This window comes from Arachis stenosperma, chromosome 3, assembly GCF_014773155.1.
Source record: "Arachis stenosperma cultivar V10309 chromosome 3, arast.V10309.gnm1.PFL2, whole genome shotgun sequence".
NCBI classification, from domain to species: Eukaryota; Viridiplantae; Streptophyta; class Magnoliopsida; order Fabales; family Fabaceae; genus Arachis; species Arachis stenosperma.
In genome coordinates, this window is record NC_080379.1 from 31,836,917 (window position 1) to 31,851,677 (window position 14,761).

At 34.3% G+C, this 14,761-nt stretch overlaps 2 protein-coding genes across 2 annotated transcripts; one reads left to right on the forward strand and one right to left on the reverse strand.

Moving 5' to 3' along the window:
- Positions 1-358: 358 nt before the first annotated feature.
- LOC130966037 (bifunctional nitrilase/nitrile hydratase NIT4A) lies at positions 359-5,516 on the forward strand. The gene is made up of 5 exons (XM_057890793.1): positions 359-588; positions 871-1,050; positions 1,650-1,943; positions 2,255-2,536; positions 5,126-5,516. The coding sequence occupies exons 1-5, from the start codon at positions 441-443 to the stop codon at positions 5,278-5,280; spliced, it is 1,059 nt and encodes a 352-aa protein (XP_057746776.1). The 5' UTR covers positions 359-440; the 3' UTR covers positions 5,281-5,516.
- Positions 5,517-6,536: 1,020 nt separating this feature from the next.
- Positions 6,537-10,116, reverse strand: LOC130969347 (uncharacterized). Its single transcript, XM_057895021.1, has 3 exons — positions 9,150-10,116; positions 8,251-8,364; positions 6,537-8,000 (listed from the first exon to the last, which is right to left on the reverse strand). Exons 1-3 carry the CDS (start codon positions 9,627-9,629, stop codon positions 6,684-6,686), a joined length of 1,911 nt encoding a protein of 636 aa, XP_057751004.1. The 5' UTR covers positions 9,630-10,116; the 3' UTR covers positions 6,537-6,683.
- Between the last annotated feature and the right edge of the window lie 4,645 nt (positions 10,117-14,761).

Below are 14,761 nucleotides of genomic sequence, written 5' to 3' on the forward strand. Positions count from 1 at the left end.
TTAATCACAAACTATATATTATTATCCATGAATGATTTTTTATTTTAAAAATAAATAAAATTATTATTCATTGTTTCTAATGTTTATAATATTAAAAATATTTAAATTTTAAATTTAATTAACATTGTAAAATTTTTATAGCAATAATTATTATATTTAATTTTATTTAAAAAATTAAAATACTTTACACTTTTTGTATAGAATTATTTCAGGTAAGATACGGGTACATATACTAATATAGGGTCAAAAAAATAAGTAATAGAAATGTAAATTTTTTTAAAAATATATCCGTAAAAGTTCACTGTAATTAATTAATTTTTCTTAAGAAAAAAAAAACCCGACTTTTATTTATGCAAAGAAATGGATACTGAAAGGATCAATAACCTGTGACAGAAACAGTGCAGAGAAGTGGAAGGTGGAGAAATAGAAGAAACACAGACATGGCACTTGTAACAACGTCATCTTCAGGAGTTAACGATGGTCCTCTCTTTGCAGAGGTTGACATGGGTTCCGATTTCAACGCCCCCACTGTCCGAGCCACTGTTGTTCAAGCCTCCACCATTTTCTACGACACTCCCGCCACCTTAGGTCCTATCTCATTGAAGCTTTTAATTTTTGTATTTTCTCGAATACCCTTTATCCTTTTTCTTTAAATTTATCTTCTTTCTGTGCTCTTATGTATGAATTACCATCTTCTGTGTTTCAAATTGGTACAAGTGAAGGTCTTTGTTATGTTTGAAAGGTTGTTTATTTGACTGTTCAGTGTTGAGTACCCTTTCTATTGGTTCTTTTGTATGATAGAGTTAACTGTTGTTTTCTTAGGTGAACTGATTTGAAATGATAACATTTTGTGTTGTTTCTTTTGTTCAGATAAGGCTGAGAGGTTGCTTGCTGAAGCTGCTGGATATGGATCACAACTTGTTGTGTTTCCAGAAGCGTTTGTTGGTGGATACCCACGTGGTTCGAACTTTGGTGTTTCGATTGGGAACCGAACTCCAAAGGGTAGAGAGGATTTCCGTAAGTATCACTCTGCAGCCATTGATGTTCCTGGTAAGAGCTATGATCAGTTACTTTCTCATTCAGAACAATTACTTTCTAGTTTGGACCTGGTGCCACTGGATATTTGTTTGAATAGAAAAACTTGGCTCAGGAAAAGGGAAAATCTGCATATGTTTGGATCATTGGATGTTGGATTCTGCAGCATCTTGTTTGATTTAAATTATAGCAAGTTTTATAATCAATTTTAGTCTTCCAGAGTCAATTCCATATCAGTATAAGTGATCTACTTGTCTGACATAATCACTTTTAGGGGAATTATCAAATGTAAATCATTTTACATTAGAATCAGTTTTTACAAAAGCAAAATCAAATACTCATAATTGTATATAGGTTTTCTTTTACTCTAATAGTTGAGCAACTATCAACTTACTATTTTAATTTTATAACAAGGAAACAAATTTATATGCTGATACTGCTATATGCAGGCCAGTGATTCTGACTGTCTCTTTGGTATCAAAGATGAAAATTAAAAGGATGAGATTTCCTTAGAAATGTTCATTTGAAAACTTTTCTCCCAATTTCCTCGTTGAACCAAATTGCGGTAGGCATACACTTCTCAGTTTTCACTAACATGTCTTATGCTTGTGTAGGTCCTGAAGTGGATAGATTGGCAGCAATGGCAGGAAAGTACAAAGTGTATTTAGTGATGGGTGTGATTGAGAGGGATGGCTACACGCTTTATTGTACCGTTCTCTTCTTTGATTCTCATGGTCGTTACCTAGGAAAGCATAGGAAAATCATGCCAACAGCACTAGAGAGGATTATATGGGGATTTGGCGATGGATCAACTATTCCGGTCTTTGAAACTCCCATTGGGAAAATTGGTGCTGCCATTTGTTGGGAAAACAGGATGCCATTGTTAAGGACAGCTATGTATGCGAAAGGTTAGAATTTCTATATTCAATTTTCATCTTAAAGTCTTAAATACTCCTAAAGTTAAGCAAAACAAGTTTAATATTTGATAGTTTTAACAAACATATCACAGTGCAATACATTATTTTCTAATGAATATCTAGACATGATAAAGTTTATAATTTTCAATGGGACTGTGGTGGCTGCGGCTGCGGCTCTTTCTAGCCCCACTTTGCATCCGTACCTCCAAGTATTTAGAATAAGAAGCACTTATGCTAATACCGTGGCAATTGCATGCCAGCATTTTGTTTGCTTAGCTAATCTATGGAGCTTTGTTTCATAGGTGTGGAAATATATTGTGCACCTACAGCTGATGCCAGGGATGTGTGGCAAGCTTCAATGACCCATATTGCTCTTGAAGGTGGATGTTTTGTTTTGTCAGCAAACCAGTTCTGTAGAAGAAAGGATTACCCACCCGCTCCTGAGTATGAATTTTGCGGCACGGAAGAAGAACTAACACCAGATGCTGTTGTATGTGCTGGGGGCAGTGTCATTATATCACCCTCAGGGGCTGTTCTGGCTGGTCCAAATTATGACGGGGAGGCACTCATCTCAGCAGATCTTGGTATGTTATACTTTTGTTACAATGCTAATTTAACTAGAGTGATTCCCAGTCTTAGAGCTTAAAAAAGAAGAAATACAAAAGAAAACTATAAAACAAGGAGAATAGAGTAGTTTTTCAAGATTTGAAAGTGACAACTTCATCTTTCACCATTATCTCATCGAACATGTTAGTTCCTCACCATTTAAAAGGTGGACGTATTAGTCACTAGGATTATATTATAAACTAAATCAACTAGTCTAGTGGTAGTTTAGTGGCAGATGTAAATCCCCATTAAGATCATTATTACTATGTTCTATGCTCTAAGCAAAGTTTGTTGTAATGGAGGTTAAAAATGTTCTATGCTAAGCCATAAAGAGGTCTGGTTAAAAAAAAAAAAAAAAAAAAAAAAACTTGATTTGAAGATTAAATTAGAGATGTGTGGTATTCAGTTTAAGGGTAAGGTATGTTAGGTTAGTAATATTAAACTGAACTACTTGACCTAGGTTATTTTCCCCTTAGGCCTTTGTACTATTTATTACCTATAACTCTAATGTACTCAAATCTAATTTTTTAGGAGTTTTTTTTTTTTTTATTTCATTTGTCCTCTTTCATCTAAGCCTCTTAGTGTTAGATACATCTGAAAAAAAAAAAGATTAAAAAAACCAATGAAAATTTATGGTGCAAAAATAAATAAAGAGTAATATCCCAAATAGGTCCCCAAGAAATTTACCATCCGACAGTTTTGTCCCCCACAAAATTTAACAAATATTTCGACCATGAGGTTCTCAGATATCCCCAGATACGTCCCCAAAACCGTTTGATCCGGTTAAAGTGGTGACGTGTCAGTTAACTGTGACATGTCACTTTTAGGACATTTTGGTCCCCATCCACGCTGGACAAAACGACGTCGTTTTGGAACCAGGGGCAAAATGACGTCGTTTCGGGGAGGACAAATTCGTCCCCACTTAGACAGAGAATGCAAACGGTGCCGTTTTCATGTTGGGGACCTATTTGCCCTATAATAGTATCTTAGGGGACCTATTTGACCTATAATTCGTGATGTTAAAAGAAGCTATATTTACTTCAACGCAAACCTTAAAAACACATTGACATTGGTCCGTTCATTTATCAAAATGGTAACATAAACCTGAGAACCCAAACATGTTAACCACACAAATATTTGGCTTCAATAGCAACACAAACCAAATCAAGTCAAAAGAATGTTTATTTTCTTCAACATAAACTAAATGAAACCATTCTAAACAACATAACGTCTTTTTCCTCCAACATAACAAAAGGTAGTAACATAACTAAGACAACAACTTTCACACTAATTCTTAGAAGCATCATTTCTTGAAAGACTAGTTCAACCCTCGTGTTGGGATGAATTTGAACAACTTAGATACTGTGCCACTAGTTGCAATTGATATTGTCTCAGCACTAACATTCCCGAATTCTTGGCCCTAATTACTGTCTCCTTTGGACATCTAAAAGAAAGCTGAGCTTGGAATAAACAGTATTGTTATCACCATGTTTCAGCAATACTGAAATTTTGTGTGAAACATGGTGATAACAATACTGTTTATTCCAAGCTCAGCTTTCTTTTAGATGTCCAAAGGAGACAGTAATTAGGGCCAAGAATTCGGGAATGTTAGTGCTGAGACAATATCAATTGCAACTAGTGGCACAGTATCTAAGTTGTTCAAATTCATCCCAACACGAGGGTTGAACTAGTCTTTCAAGAAATGATGCTTCTAAGAATTAGTGTGAAAGTTGTTGTCTTAGTTATGTTACTACCTTTTGTTATGTTGGAGGAAAAAGACGTTATGTTGTTTAGAATGGTTTCATTTAGTTTATGTTGAAGAAAATAAACATTCTTTTGACTTGATTTGGTTTGTGTTGCTATTGAAGCCAAATATTTGTGTGGTTAACATGTTTGGGTTCTCAAATTTATGTTACCATTTTGATAAATGAACAGACCAATGTCAATGTGTTTTTAAGGTTTGCGTTGAAGTAAATATAGCTTCTTTTAACATCACAAATTATAGGTCAAATAGGTCTCCTAAGATACTATTATAAGGCAAATAGGTCCCCACATGAAAACGGCGCCGTTTGCATTCTCTGTCTAAGTGGGGACGAATTTGTCCTCCCCGAAACGACATCGTTTGCCCCTGATTCCAATACGACGTCGTTTTGTCCAGCGTGGATGGGGACCAAAATGTCCTAAAGGTGATATGTCACAGTTAACCTGACACGTCACCACTTTAACCGGATCAAACGGTCTGGGGGATATCTGAAAACCTCAGGGTCGAAATCTTAGTTAAATTTTGTGGGGGACAAAACTGTGGGATGGTAAATTTCTTGGGGCCCTATTTGGAGTATTACTCATAAATAAAAGAACAAATAGTGACATAGCTCAAGGTTGATGAGGGCTGAGTATTGTTTTGTAACTGTCCACTTTTTAAATATAAGATTTGTAGTGTCAAAGACCCCACGCCCTTAAAATATTCTGTCATGGATAACCTTCCTCGGCGTACCGATGTTTGGATATTCTTGTGTTTGGACTTTGAATTTAAGAAAATGATTGTTGAAAATGGTTGCACATAACAGATCTTGGAGAGATAGCAAGGTCCAAGTTTGATTTTGATGTGGTTGGACACTATTCAAGGCCTGAAGTGCTTAGCTTGGTTGTCAAGGATCATCCAACAAACCCAGTTACTTTCACATCGACAACAGAAACCGAAGAAAAAACCAAGATCAAGTAATTTCATTTTCAAAGTCACTAGGATGGGTCTAGTGATGAGGGATTGATGTAGTATTCATGTAGTTAATATGTTCAATTTCATTGCTGTGGTGTAACCAAAAAAAAAGAGAGAGCTTCATTTTCTTCGTTTCATGATCAGTAACAGTAACTTTCTGAACCTTTACTTATGGACTTGTCTTTGCAGTTGTAACCATTTCTTTCATGGTTGTATATGAAGAGTTGTATCTTTGATTTCAACATACTTGGACTTTTTTCCAAAACAATTAAATGCATGCATTCTGGTCTGATATACAAGCTGTTTTGGAATGGATAAGATAAATGAGATGAAATTGAATGTGAATTCAGAATGGAATTGAATTGAATTCAAATTAATTCAGATTAGAATTCTTATGTTTGGAATAAATCAATAAATTTCTAGAACTGAATTGGACTATATTGTTTGGAATGTCTGTTAAATGATGGAAATCTTTATACTAACAATTTTATCCCTCATTATTGTGGAGTCAAAATTTAATAAACATCTTTTAGAATAAAATATGTTAAAGTGAAAAAGAAGGGAATGCTTTTACTTTGTAAATGCGAAATATATATCAATAAGTCTTACAATCATATTATTTATATATTAAAAGACCGTCACACTGTATATTATGTAAACAAGTTTGATTATTCATCTATGGATATTTGCTTATTCTAGTGGTTGATTATTTAGTTGAAAAAATTTGTGAATCAATATATAAAAATATATACAAATCAGAAAGTCCTAGAACCAGCCGATCCTAGCAATTTTAGTCAATAATTGGCTAATACAAATACCAAACTATCTTTAATATATAAATTTTACTGATTCATGTATATAAATTCTGATAAATTTGGGTGTGTTGACTCCTATGTAAAAGTTCTGATAAATATAAATATAAATTATATATTTTATATGTGTAAATTCTTATAAATAAGTACAAACTATTACTACTCAAATGTTGACCCAAAATGATAATATTTATTACTCATATAACATTGTTGGTCAATGCTCTAATTTTTATTGTGAATCATTTTTTTTCAAAAGTTCAAATTATACGGTAGAGAAAACACAAATAATTTGTGTGTGGCCAATGCCCAATATAGGTTAGGTGTTCAACATGGAAAAACTTGAGCAAAAAATTGCAGAGGCTTCAATGCTCAATACTTGGGCCATCATTTTTCTTGCTAAAGATTTACTAATTAATACCTATAATAACACCAATAAATAAGCCTCAATCATTTTCAAATCCTTGAAACTAATCTATGATAATGATACTATGTAGCAAAACTCTCTTGACTAATATCATCATTTACAATTTGTGAACAGCTATTATAGAACCTATCTATGATACCACCTACTAATTAATATCATCATTTTAGGTCTTTTTAAGATCCAGATTTTATTCCTTCAACCGTTTGCTCCAAAATGTCACCCTCCAAATCCAGAGCAATAATAGCATTTTCCTCAGCTTCTCTTCCATCACTGTAGTTTAAAGTTAATGGCACATGATTGGCACGTGACATAGAATCTTGGAGACTCTTGATGGACCTAAAACTCTCATCAGTTTCATGATCTTCACCATTATCATCTTGTATCTGATCTCGCGAGAGGAATTCAATGGACCTCTTTTCAGGATCAAAATGATCAGAACTTTCAATGCCACAATCGCTTTTCCCCTTGTTAAAGCAAATACTTCTCCATTGAATCTTCTCAGAGCATGATTTTCTCCCTATGCTACTTTCTTTCTCAGTTGAGTTTCTTCTTGAATCATCTTTAGAAGCATTTCTTCTAGCGTAGCTCCAATTGTATCCTCTATTTTCATTATCCATATTCAATTCAATGGAGTGAAGATCACTGTCATCATCGTCATCATCTGGAACATTCTCTTCTTCATTCTCTTTGTCTTTATCATGAGATCCCCCACAGATTTCATTGAAATATAGCTCAAGATCCTTTCCATTTGTTTCTTCTTTCGTTTTCATAAATCCCTCGAGCTCATTCCTCAGCTTCTCCAGAACTGCATTCTTCTCCTCGAATTGATACTTAGCTTCGGAAAGCTTCATCTGGACTCGCTCCTCGCGCAAAACATCTGCTACCTGAAGCATTTCCCTCTCCTTCTCCACTTCTTCTCTGACTTTAGCCGATTCCCTCTTCAGCTCCTCAACCTCAGCTCTGTCATCCCCCATTCCCCGGGCTAATTCGTCGCAAATCTGCTCAAGAATCTCCTTCGCGCGCTTCTCCCTCACAAGCTCCTTCGATACTTTTAGATAAGAAGCTTTTGCATTCGCCATTTCTCCAGCAATCTTCTTGTTTAGCCTTTCAGTTTGCCTTCTTAGTTTCTTCTCAACCTCAAGCTCCTCTGCTACATTCCTTATGGCGTCGTGAATCTTTTCTCGTTCTCTTCGCTTCCAACTAGCCTTCTCTTCTGCAAAACACTTCACCACGTATTCAACATCGTCTTGGTTTGCACGTTGTTCGTGGATCAGCTGATCGATCTGGCAGCAGACGCGGTCGAGCTCTCCACCTAGAGCCAAGATAAGAGGCATGCTTGATGAATGCTGCTCTCTGAGGCACATTTGATTCAACACTTTTAGAAGCTTCTTCGATGTAGATAGGCCAGTCCTTGCTTCCTTCAAACGGTTCTTAACAGCAATTGTGTTTTTTTCGCAGTTCTTCTTGTTCCTTAGCTTATTTTCTGCTTCCTGCAGTTCAATCTTTAGCTTTCGAAAACTATGAGCAGAAAAAGACTTGAGAAATCATGATTCCAATGAAATTGAATTAAACAACTTAAAACCCAGAAACAAATTAAAACATCTTATAATTGTCACTATTATAAGTGTCATTCTCTTTAATCCTTCAAAATAAAAAAAAAAACCAGAAAAAGAAAAATATTAACTGGATGATGATTATGAAGATTTGTAACTTGTAACTGGGTTGTTAAACGTACTTTACCTCAATCAAACTGGCACTCCTATGTGTATCTAAGTAGTAATCACCCGACTGATGCTGATAAGATAAAGCTGACAACCTTCTTTTGAAGCTATCACCTTCAAACCTTATCATTCTCTGAAACAACCAATACCAAATAAAAGAAGCACTAAATATAGCGCCACATTGCCACACCAAGATCAACCAATACAAATGAAAGAACAATCATAATATATTAAACCATTGATTTAGCCAATGAAAAATTAAAATGCTGAAAAATTAGTCCTTAAAAATCTAAACAAACTTAGTACTCGAAAGTTGTACCTAAGCAAATTCCTCCAAACATTATCTAGATTTTGTTTCCATTATCGGCAGCACCTATGTGTAGTTGGGGGAAATTGTTAAACAAAGTAGATACTTTGCGTATTACGAGCATATTTCAGGAGCAAGATTCTCAGCATTAGCATTGCACATCCAACATTGCAGGTGAACATTTAACATAAGAAAAAAAAAATTGAAACTCAAAAACATCCGAAACTCTTAAAAAACTGAACATCAGAAAATTAGAAAAGACATCTGAAATATAAACTCAACAGAAGCTCATTTGTAGTGGGTTTTATATTAGGCTTTTTTGGCAGTCTACCGTAGTGTTGGTCGAAATTGGCTCATGTTAGTTCCTCACATTACTCATTGGTCATTTATTCAATAAAAATACTATTAATATACTAAAATTAACCACCAAAATTAACTACTAATATATACATATATAAAAATATATATTTTTAATTTATTTTCAACGTATATATATTTTAATATATATTTTATACTAATAGTTAATTTTAATATACATCTAATAGTTGTTATTCAATAATAATAATAACGAAAACAACAATAACTGACTTTTTTTGGTTGGTTAAATTCACCTCAGAATTAGGACTACGTGATGGATCTGAAAGCTGACGTAACAGTTCGGATCTGGACAAGCTCACAGCTTTCTTCTCTCTTCCTCTAACGGCTTCCTTGCAGCTCCTCATTTGCTCAACAATTTCATCATCAAAGCCCTTCTTTTTGACCCTTGAAGAAGGAGGAGGAGGAGGAAAATCATTGATCTCCCAGAGTGTAGCAGCGAGTTTCCTTGCTGAAACAGAAGAAAGATCCCTGCTACTCTCCCCACACTCACAAGAATCCAAAGCTCCATGAATATGATCTTCATCATGCTGATGCTGATGAGTGGCCATAACTCCTTTCTTAGCAACCAAAATAGCTCTCTTGAAACGGTACCTTCTTCTTCTTACCAAAGAGGATGAAGATGAGGAGGAACAACCTCTCTTCCTGATCTTGTTCTGCTTCTCGTTGAGGTTCTTGTGTAGCAGTAGTGTCTCACTATCATCACAAGAGGGCATGGTTGATAAAAAAAAATACAAAACAAAACAAGAAAAAACGAACAAAAGAAATTGTGTGTATTTTTGGAGTTTATTTTCTTTTTATTTTTACATAATTTGGACACGGGATAAGGGTTGTTCTAGGTGTGGCACAAAGTTCATGAGAGATATAGTAGCAAAGTTTATGTATGTGCCAGTTGTGATCACATCATCATCTCAATAATAATCTTAAGGCATAATTTTCAATGATTTTGGTAAGGTGGGAACATGGGGACTATTCAGTCTTGGATTTTGTAAAGTGGGTCATGTAAGACCTTCTTTCTTCTAATAATCTTCGATACTAGTACTAATACCGAAATCTTCCTTTTATATTTTTTGGGAAACTATTTTGAATGGGTTGAGGAGCAAAGAAAGTGGGAAGAAATCAGGAAAATATAGGAAAGGAAAGAATCGGAGGAAGGTTTGAGTTGCGAAATCTCGTGAGGAGAAATAAAAAGAAAGAGCTTGAACAGTGTTAGTTGGTGTGAAGAAATTTGATTCGTTGGGAAAGGCACTTAAAAAGACGAGTTGAGAGACGCAACGTGAGCGGCACGTGAGCATCGCACGTTCCAGGCTTCAAGCAAATGTCCACACTAATAACGTGAAATCTAGTTTTTGTTTAACAGGAATGATTACCTGTAAACATGTACCTTTTAATACAAAATATTATTTATACTTTAAAATCAACTATTAATATATTATATATAAATATATATAATTTAATTTATTTTTAATATATATTTATATTTTAATATATATTTTATAAATTAGTTTTCATAAATAATTTTAATGTGCACGTAGAATAATTATTTTCAATAATATGATACGATTCTATGATGATTAACATCCAAGTGAAACCTTAAATTATTGTCATATATTATGACGCGTGGAAGTCTTGAGGATGTGTTCGACAAATTGAATGCTAAATTATTAGGGCTAACATGTAAGGTCCAATTTGAATAAATAGAATTTAATTAAATTTTTTTTTTGACAAAATAATTTAAATAATAAATAATTATATTAAAAGTAATTTATAAATAAATAAATTATTTTGTATTTGAGTTTTTAACTTTAAAAATATTTATTTTATAAAAATATGATAAAAAAATAATAGTATTACGAGAGAAGTTATTTTTTTTTATTTTTCTATAAACTTCTAAATAACTCTTAGAAAGATACAATTTTATTTTAAAAATTATACTCAACATTAATATTATGACTTTTTATAAGTCAAAATTTAAAAAAAATTACCTTTAAAACTTCTCAAACACGCTCTAAATATAATAAAATTTAAATAAATGTTGAGTGTAGTTAACATGGTCTTTTGACACACATTATGCTAGGATTTTTAATTAAATTTTTTTTATAGAAATATATCAAATTTAAATTTTTAGTCTATTTATTATATATTTATTAAACTAAAAATTAAAAACTTTTATTAATCATAATATTAACATATGTTATTTTTTGTTTTGATATAGTAAAATTCAAAAATTACTTATTTTAGTTTTTATTATCGTTAATTAAATATTAATATGACAGATTAAATATTAATGTATCAAATTAAAATGTTGAAAGATAAAACATGGCATACTATTATTTAATATGTTACATGCGTCAGCATTTAACATAATCAATTAAATAAGTTTTAAATTTTATTAAACTAAAACAAACAAACGAAAATTACAGAGACCCAAATAAAAAAAATATGTATTTTATAAGGATTAAATTTAGTCAAGTTGAAATATAAATAATAATGTAAATAGTAAAAAAAATAATAATGTTAAACATTACTTCTCTTCATAATTTGTTTTTAGTTTTGTTGTGGAAAAAATATTGTAGAAAGATTGTGTTTGTTCAAGATTGTCTTGCATTGATAGAATATTGAGTATTAAGACTGAAACACATCAAAACTAACGTTGTTTTAATTAGGGATGATAAAGAATTTCGTACCTATGAAGATTATTCGCCATGAAAAAAGCTAATAGAGATATGCATAATTCCTATGGGACAAGGATCTAGTCTCGCAAATAAATGGGGATGGCAGGGTGGAAATTGAAATACCTGCCCTATGAGACTTACAAAATTTTTGCGAAAGAAAATTTTTACTTAAACATTTTTATTTATTTTATTTTAATTTATATGTTGAAAACTTTATGTAGATGTTATTACGTTAAATTTATGTTTTAATTGTGTTTAATTTGATATATATAGAATTTTATGTTATTTACGTTAAATTATATAGAATTTTATTATAATTATGTTAATTTTTTAAAAAAATTTAAAATTTAATATTCATTGATACTCGTAAATATCAGTCTTTTCTGCAAGAAAAAATAAATGAAAATTTATGACAAAAATAAAATAAAAATGAAAAGTATTTTATTAAGAAAAATTTTAGATAAATAATAACTTTTTTGAAGGCGAAAGCTAGTGCACTCCAGATAAAGTAAGGAGTGCAGCACTCCTTAAAAGTTAACCTACTATCAAAAGTTATCAGGTAAATTTAATTTATTTATTATTGTTATTATTTTTTTTTTATTATGGGCTGAACAAACAAACCAGCACTAACAAAAAAACTAATGTCTCTGTTACTCTGTTATTTTTGATGTGATGTCTTTAAATATTTAATTTATTAAGTGTGCAGATAATTATCTTAATATTAGATTTAGATGAATAATTTAAAAATATAATATATTTTTACTTTATTAAATTTATTGTTCATATTGTTCACAAAAATTATTGTTAACCTATACTTTTCTTTTTATTAAATAGGGACAGAATTAGTTAAGAGAGGAGCCTATGACTCTCTACCTTCATAAAAACCTATTATCATCTCTAGTTTTAACTAATGAACTACATTAATAAATAAACTAGTTTTTAGAGTAGATGGCACTCCTAAAAATTCTTATGAAGCTAATAAGTTAGCTTTCACACCAAGCAGGAAGAAGTGTTTCGATGAATGCGGGTGTAAGAACAGTTGACGAAAGAGAGGTGACGAAGCCGAGGGGTACACTAATTAAGGATCCACAAAGCAACAGAAGGCAGACGAATTTAGAAGTGCCGATATCGGATGAGAATGTTATGCGGTTACAAAGAAGTATTGTTGGAGGTACGAAGAAGGCGGTCAATTTCAACGACCTTCAGGAAAAGATTCATATGGAATGGCCAGGGGTAACACAAGTTAGGGAGCTGAGAGCCTATAAAGTTATGATAACGTTTGACACGGTGTTGAGCGCTGAAGAAGCATACACCTTTCGAATGAATGATTTATTAAGGATGTTTTATGTGGTATGGAGATGGGATGAGACGGAAAAAAGCGAGTCTATAAGACTTTGGTTGGAATGCTATGGAGTTCCATTGCATGCTTGGTCAACAGAATCCTTCCGCAGAATAGGGGAGCAATGGGGCGAGGTGGTTAAGCTTGATAAATTAACGGAGTCGTGTAATTCCTTCAGCGCGGTTCGAGTTTTGATTGATACGTGTATCTTCGATATGATTAACGATTGGATTCACATCACAATAGGTACAAGCGGGTTTGATGTCCTCGTCAGAGAAGTGGGAGGGGAGGTATATTGAACGGAGTGTTTTCAGGATAGATACAAGGAGTTAAGAGACAGACATATTTTACAGCCTGACGTGACGGAACTTGATGGAAGTGGCGGAGGCATGAATTATGATGGCGGAAGTCTGGTGGCTGTCCGGGATCAGGCGGTTGAGCTCATGCTGCGGAGACACAAGAACGATGAATTTGAGAAGGATAGTTTCGTAAATTCATTAGTGGATTTAAATGAATGGAATAATCAGAATTTGAATTCATATTATGGCATGGCTAATTGTCCGAAATTTAATAAGAAAGAGGATTCTCAAGGATCAAGAGCGATTAATGAGAAGGATGATTCTGACAAAACGGTAACATGTCAATATGGGGAGCATCATGGAGACAGTATTAAGGAGGTTACAAGTAAGTCTAATGGGCTAAGAGCAACAAAGCCCAATAAGGATGGTAAGGAGTCCCAGACAAGAGAGTGTGGTACGGGCCTTCACAAGGATGGACCTGGTTGGCCAACTAGTAAGGTTGGACTTGAGTCCAATCCTGTGACCCGGCAATGAGTGCAGGCTAAGGCTGCAAGTGGTTCACAGGTGGAGCTTTCACGTGACAGCAGACCAGGGGTTGCAATAGGGTTTGTGGGGGAAGGAAGAAGTCAGTGTCGCGATGCCGAGGCGACTGATGCTTCTCGGCTGGGGAGCGGCAGCCAATCGAAGACGAAATGGGCGATGAGCTTGACGGGGCTGGGGACGCTATGGCCACGAAGCTGAGCAACTCGAAGGTTATCAGCAGGAAGCTGATCCGGAATGAGGAGGCTGTATGGGAGGTCATGGTTGGGGGTTTCGCTGGAAAGAAGACAGTGGGGACAAGAGCAACGCCTCAGGGTAACGGTATCCACCATCGGAGACAGAGACTGGACCTTAACGAGGCGACTAGGGAAATGACTCAAATCGTGAAGATGAATATGGGGGAAGATACAATGGGTGCTAGTCATGAAGAGGGGGAGGCTGCAGACATGAACCGATATGCACAGAACAAAAACTGACAAATCCATTATGAGACAGGACCGAAAACGCAGGGAGGAAATGGACCGATGAAACGTGGGACAGGGGATGGGGACAGAGGCCAAGAGGGGGCATATGAGAGACGATCAGAAGCTGGGTCAAAGGTTGAGGCTAGCGTGGAGGATAGAAATGAACCTCGCAGGGAGGAACAAAGGCGGAGCTAGGAAGATGAGATGGCCGAGAACAAAGAAGCCTGGAAATTAGCTGTAGAGTCTGGTGCTCAGTATAGCGATGAGGAGGATATCATGGCAATCCTGCAGGAGCAAAATGAGGCAATGGCACTGAAGCGGCAACAGGCAAAGAAAAAAGAGAAAATACGAAGAAGCAGGCCAAAGTATCGCAACCAGGTGTGTTCTGTTAATGTTAAATGATTATTAGTTCCTGGAATATTAGAGGTTTAGGTGGTGCTGGAAAATTAAGTATGGTAAAGAATTTTAAAAATAAGTCTCGTTTGGATATGTTGGGGCTGATAGAGACAAAAAAGGAGCTGGTAACCAAGT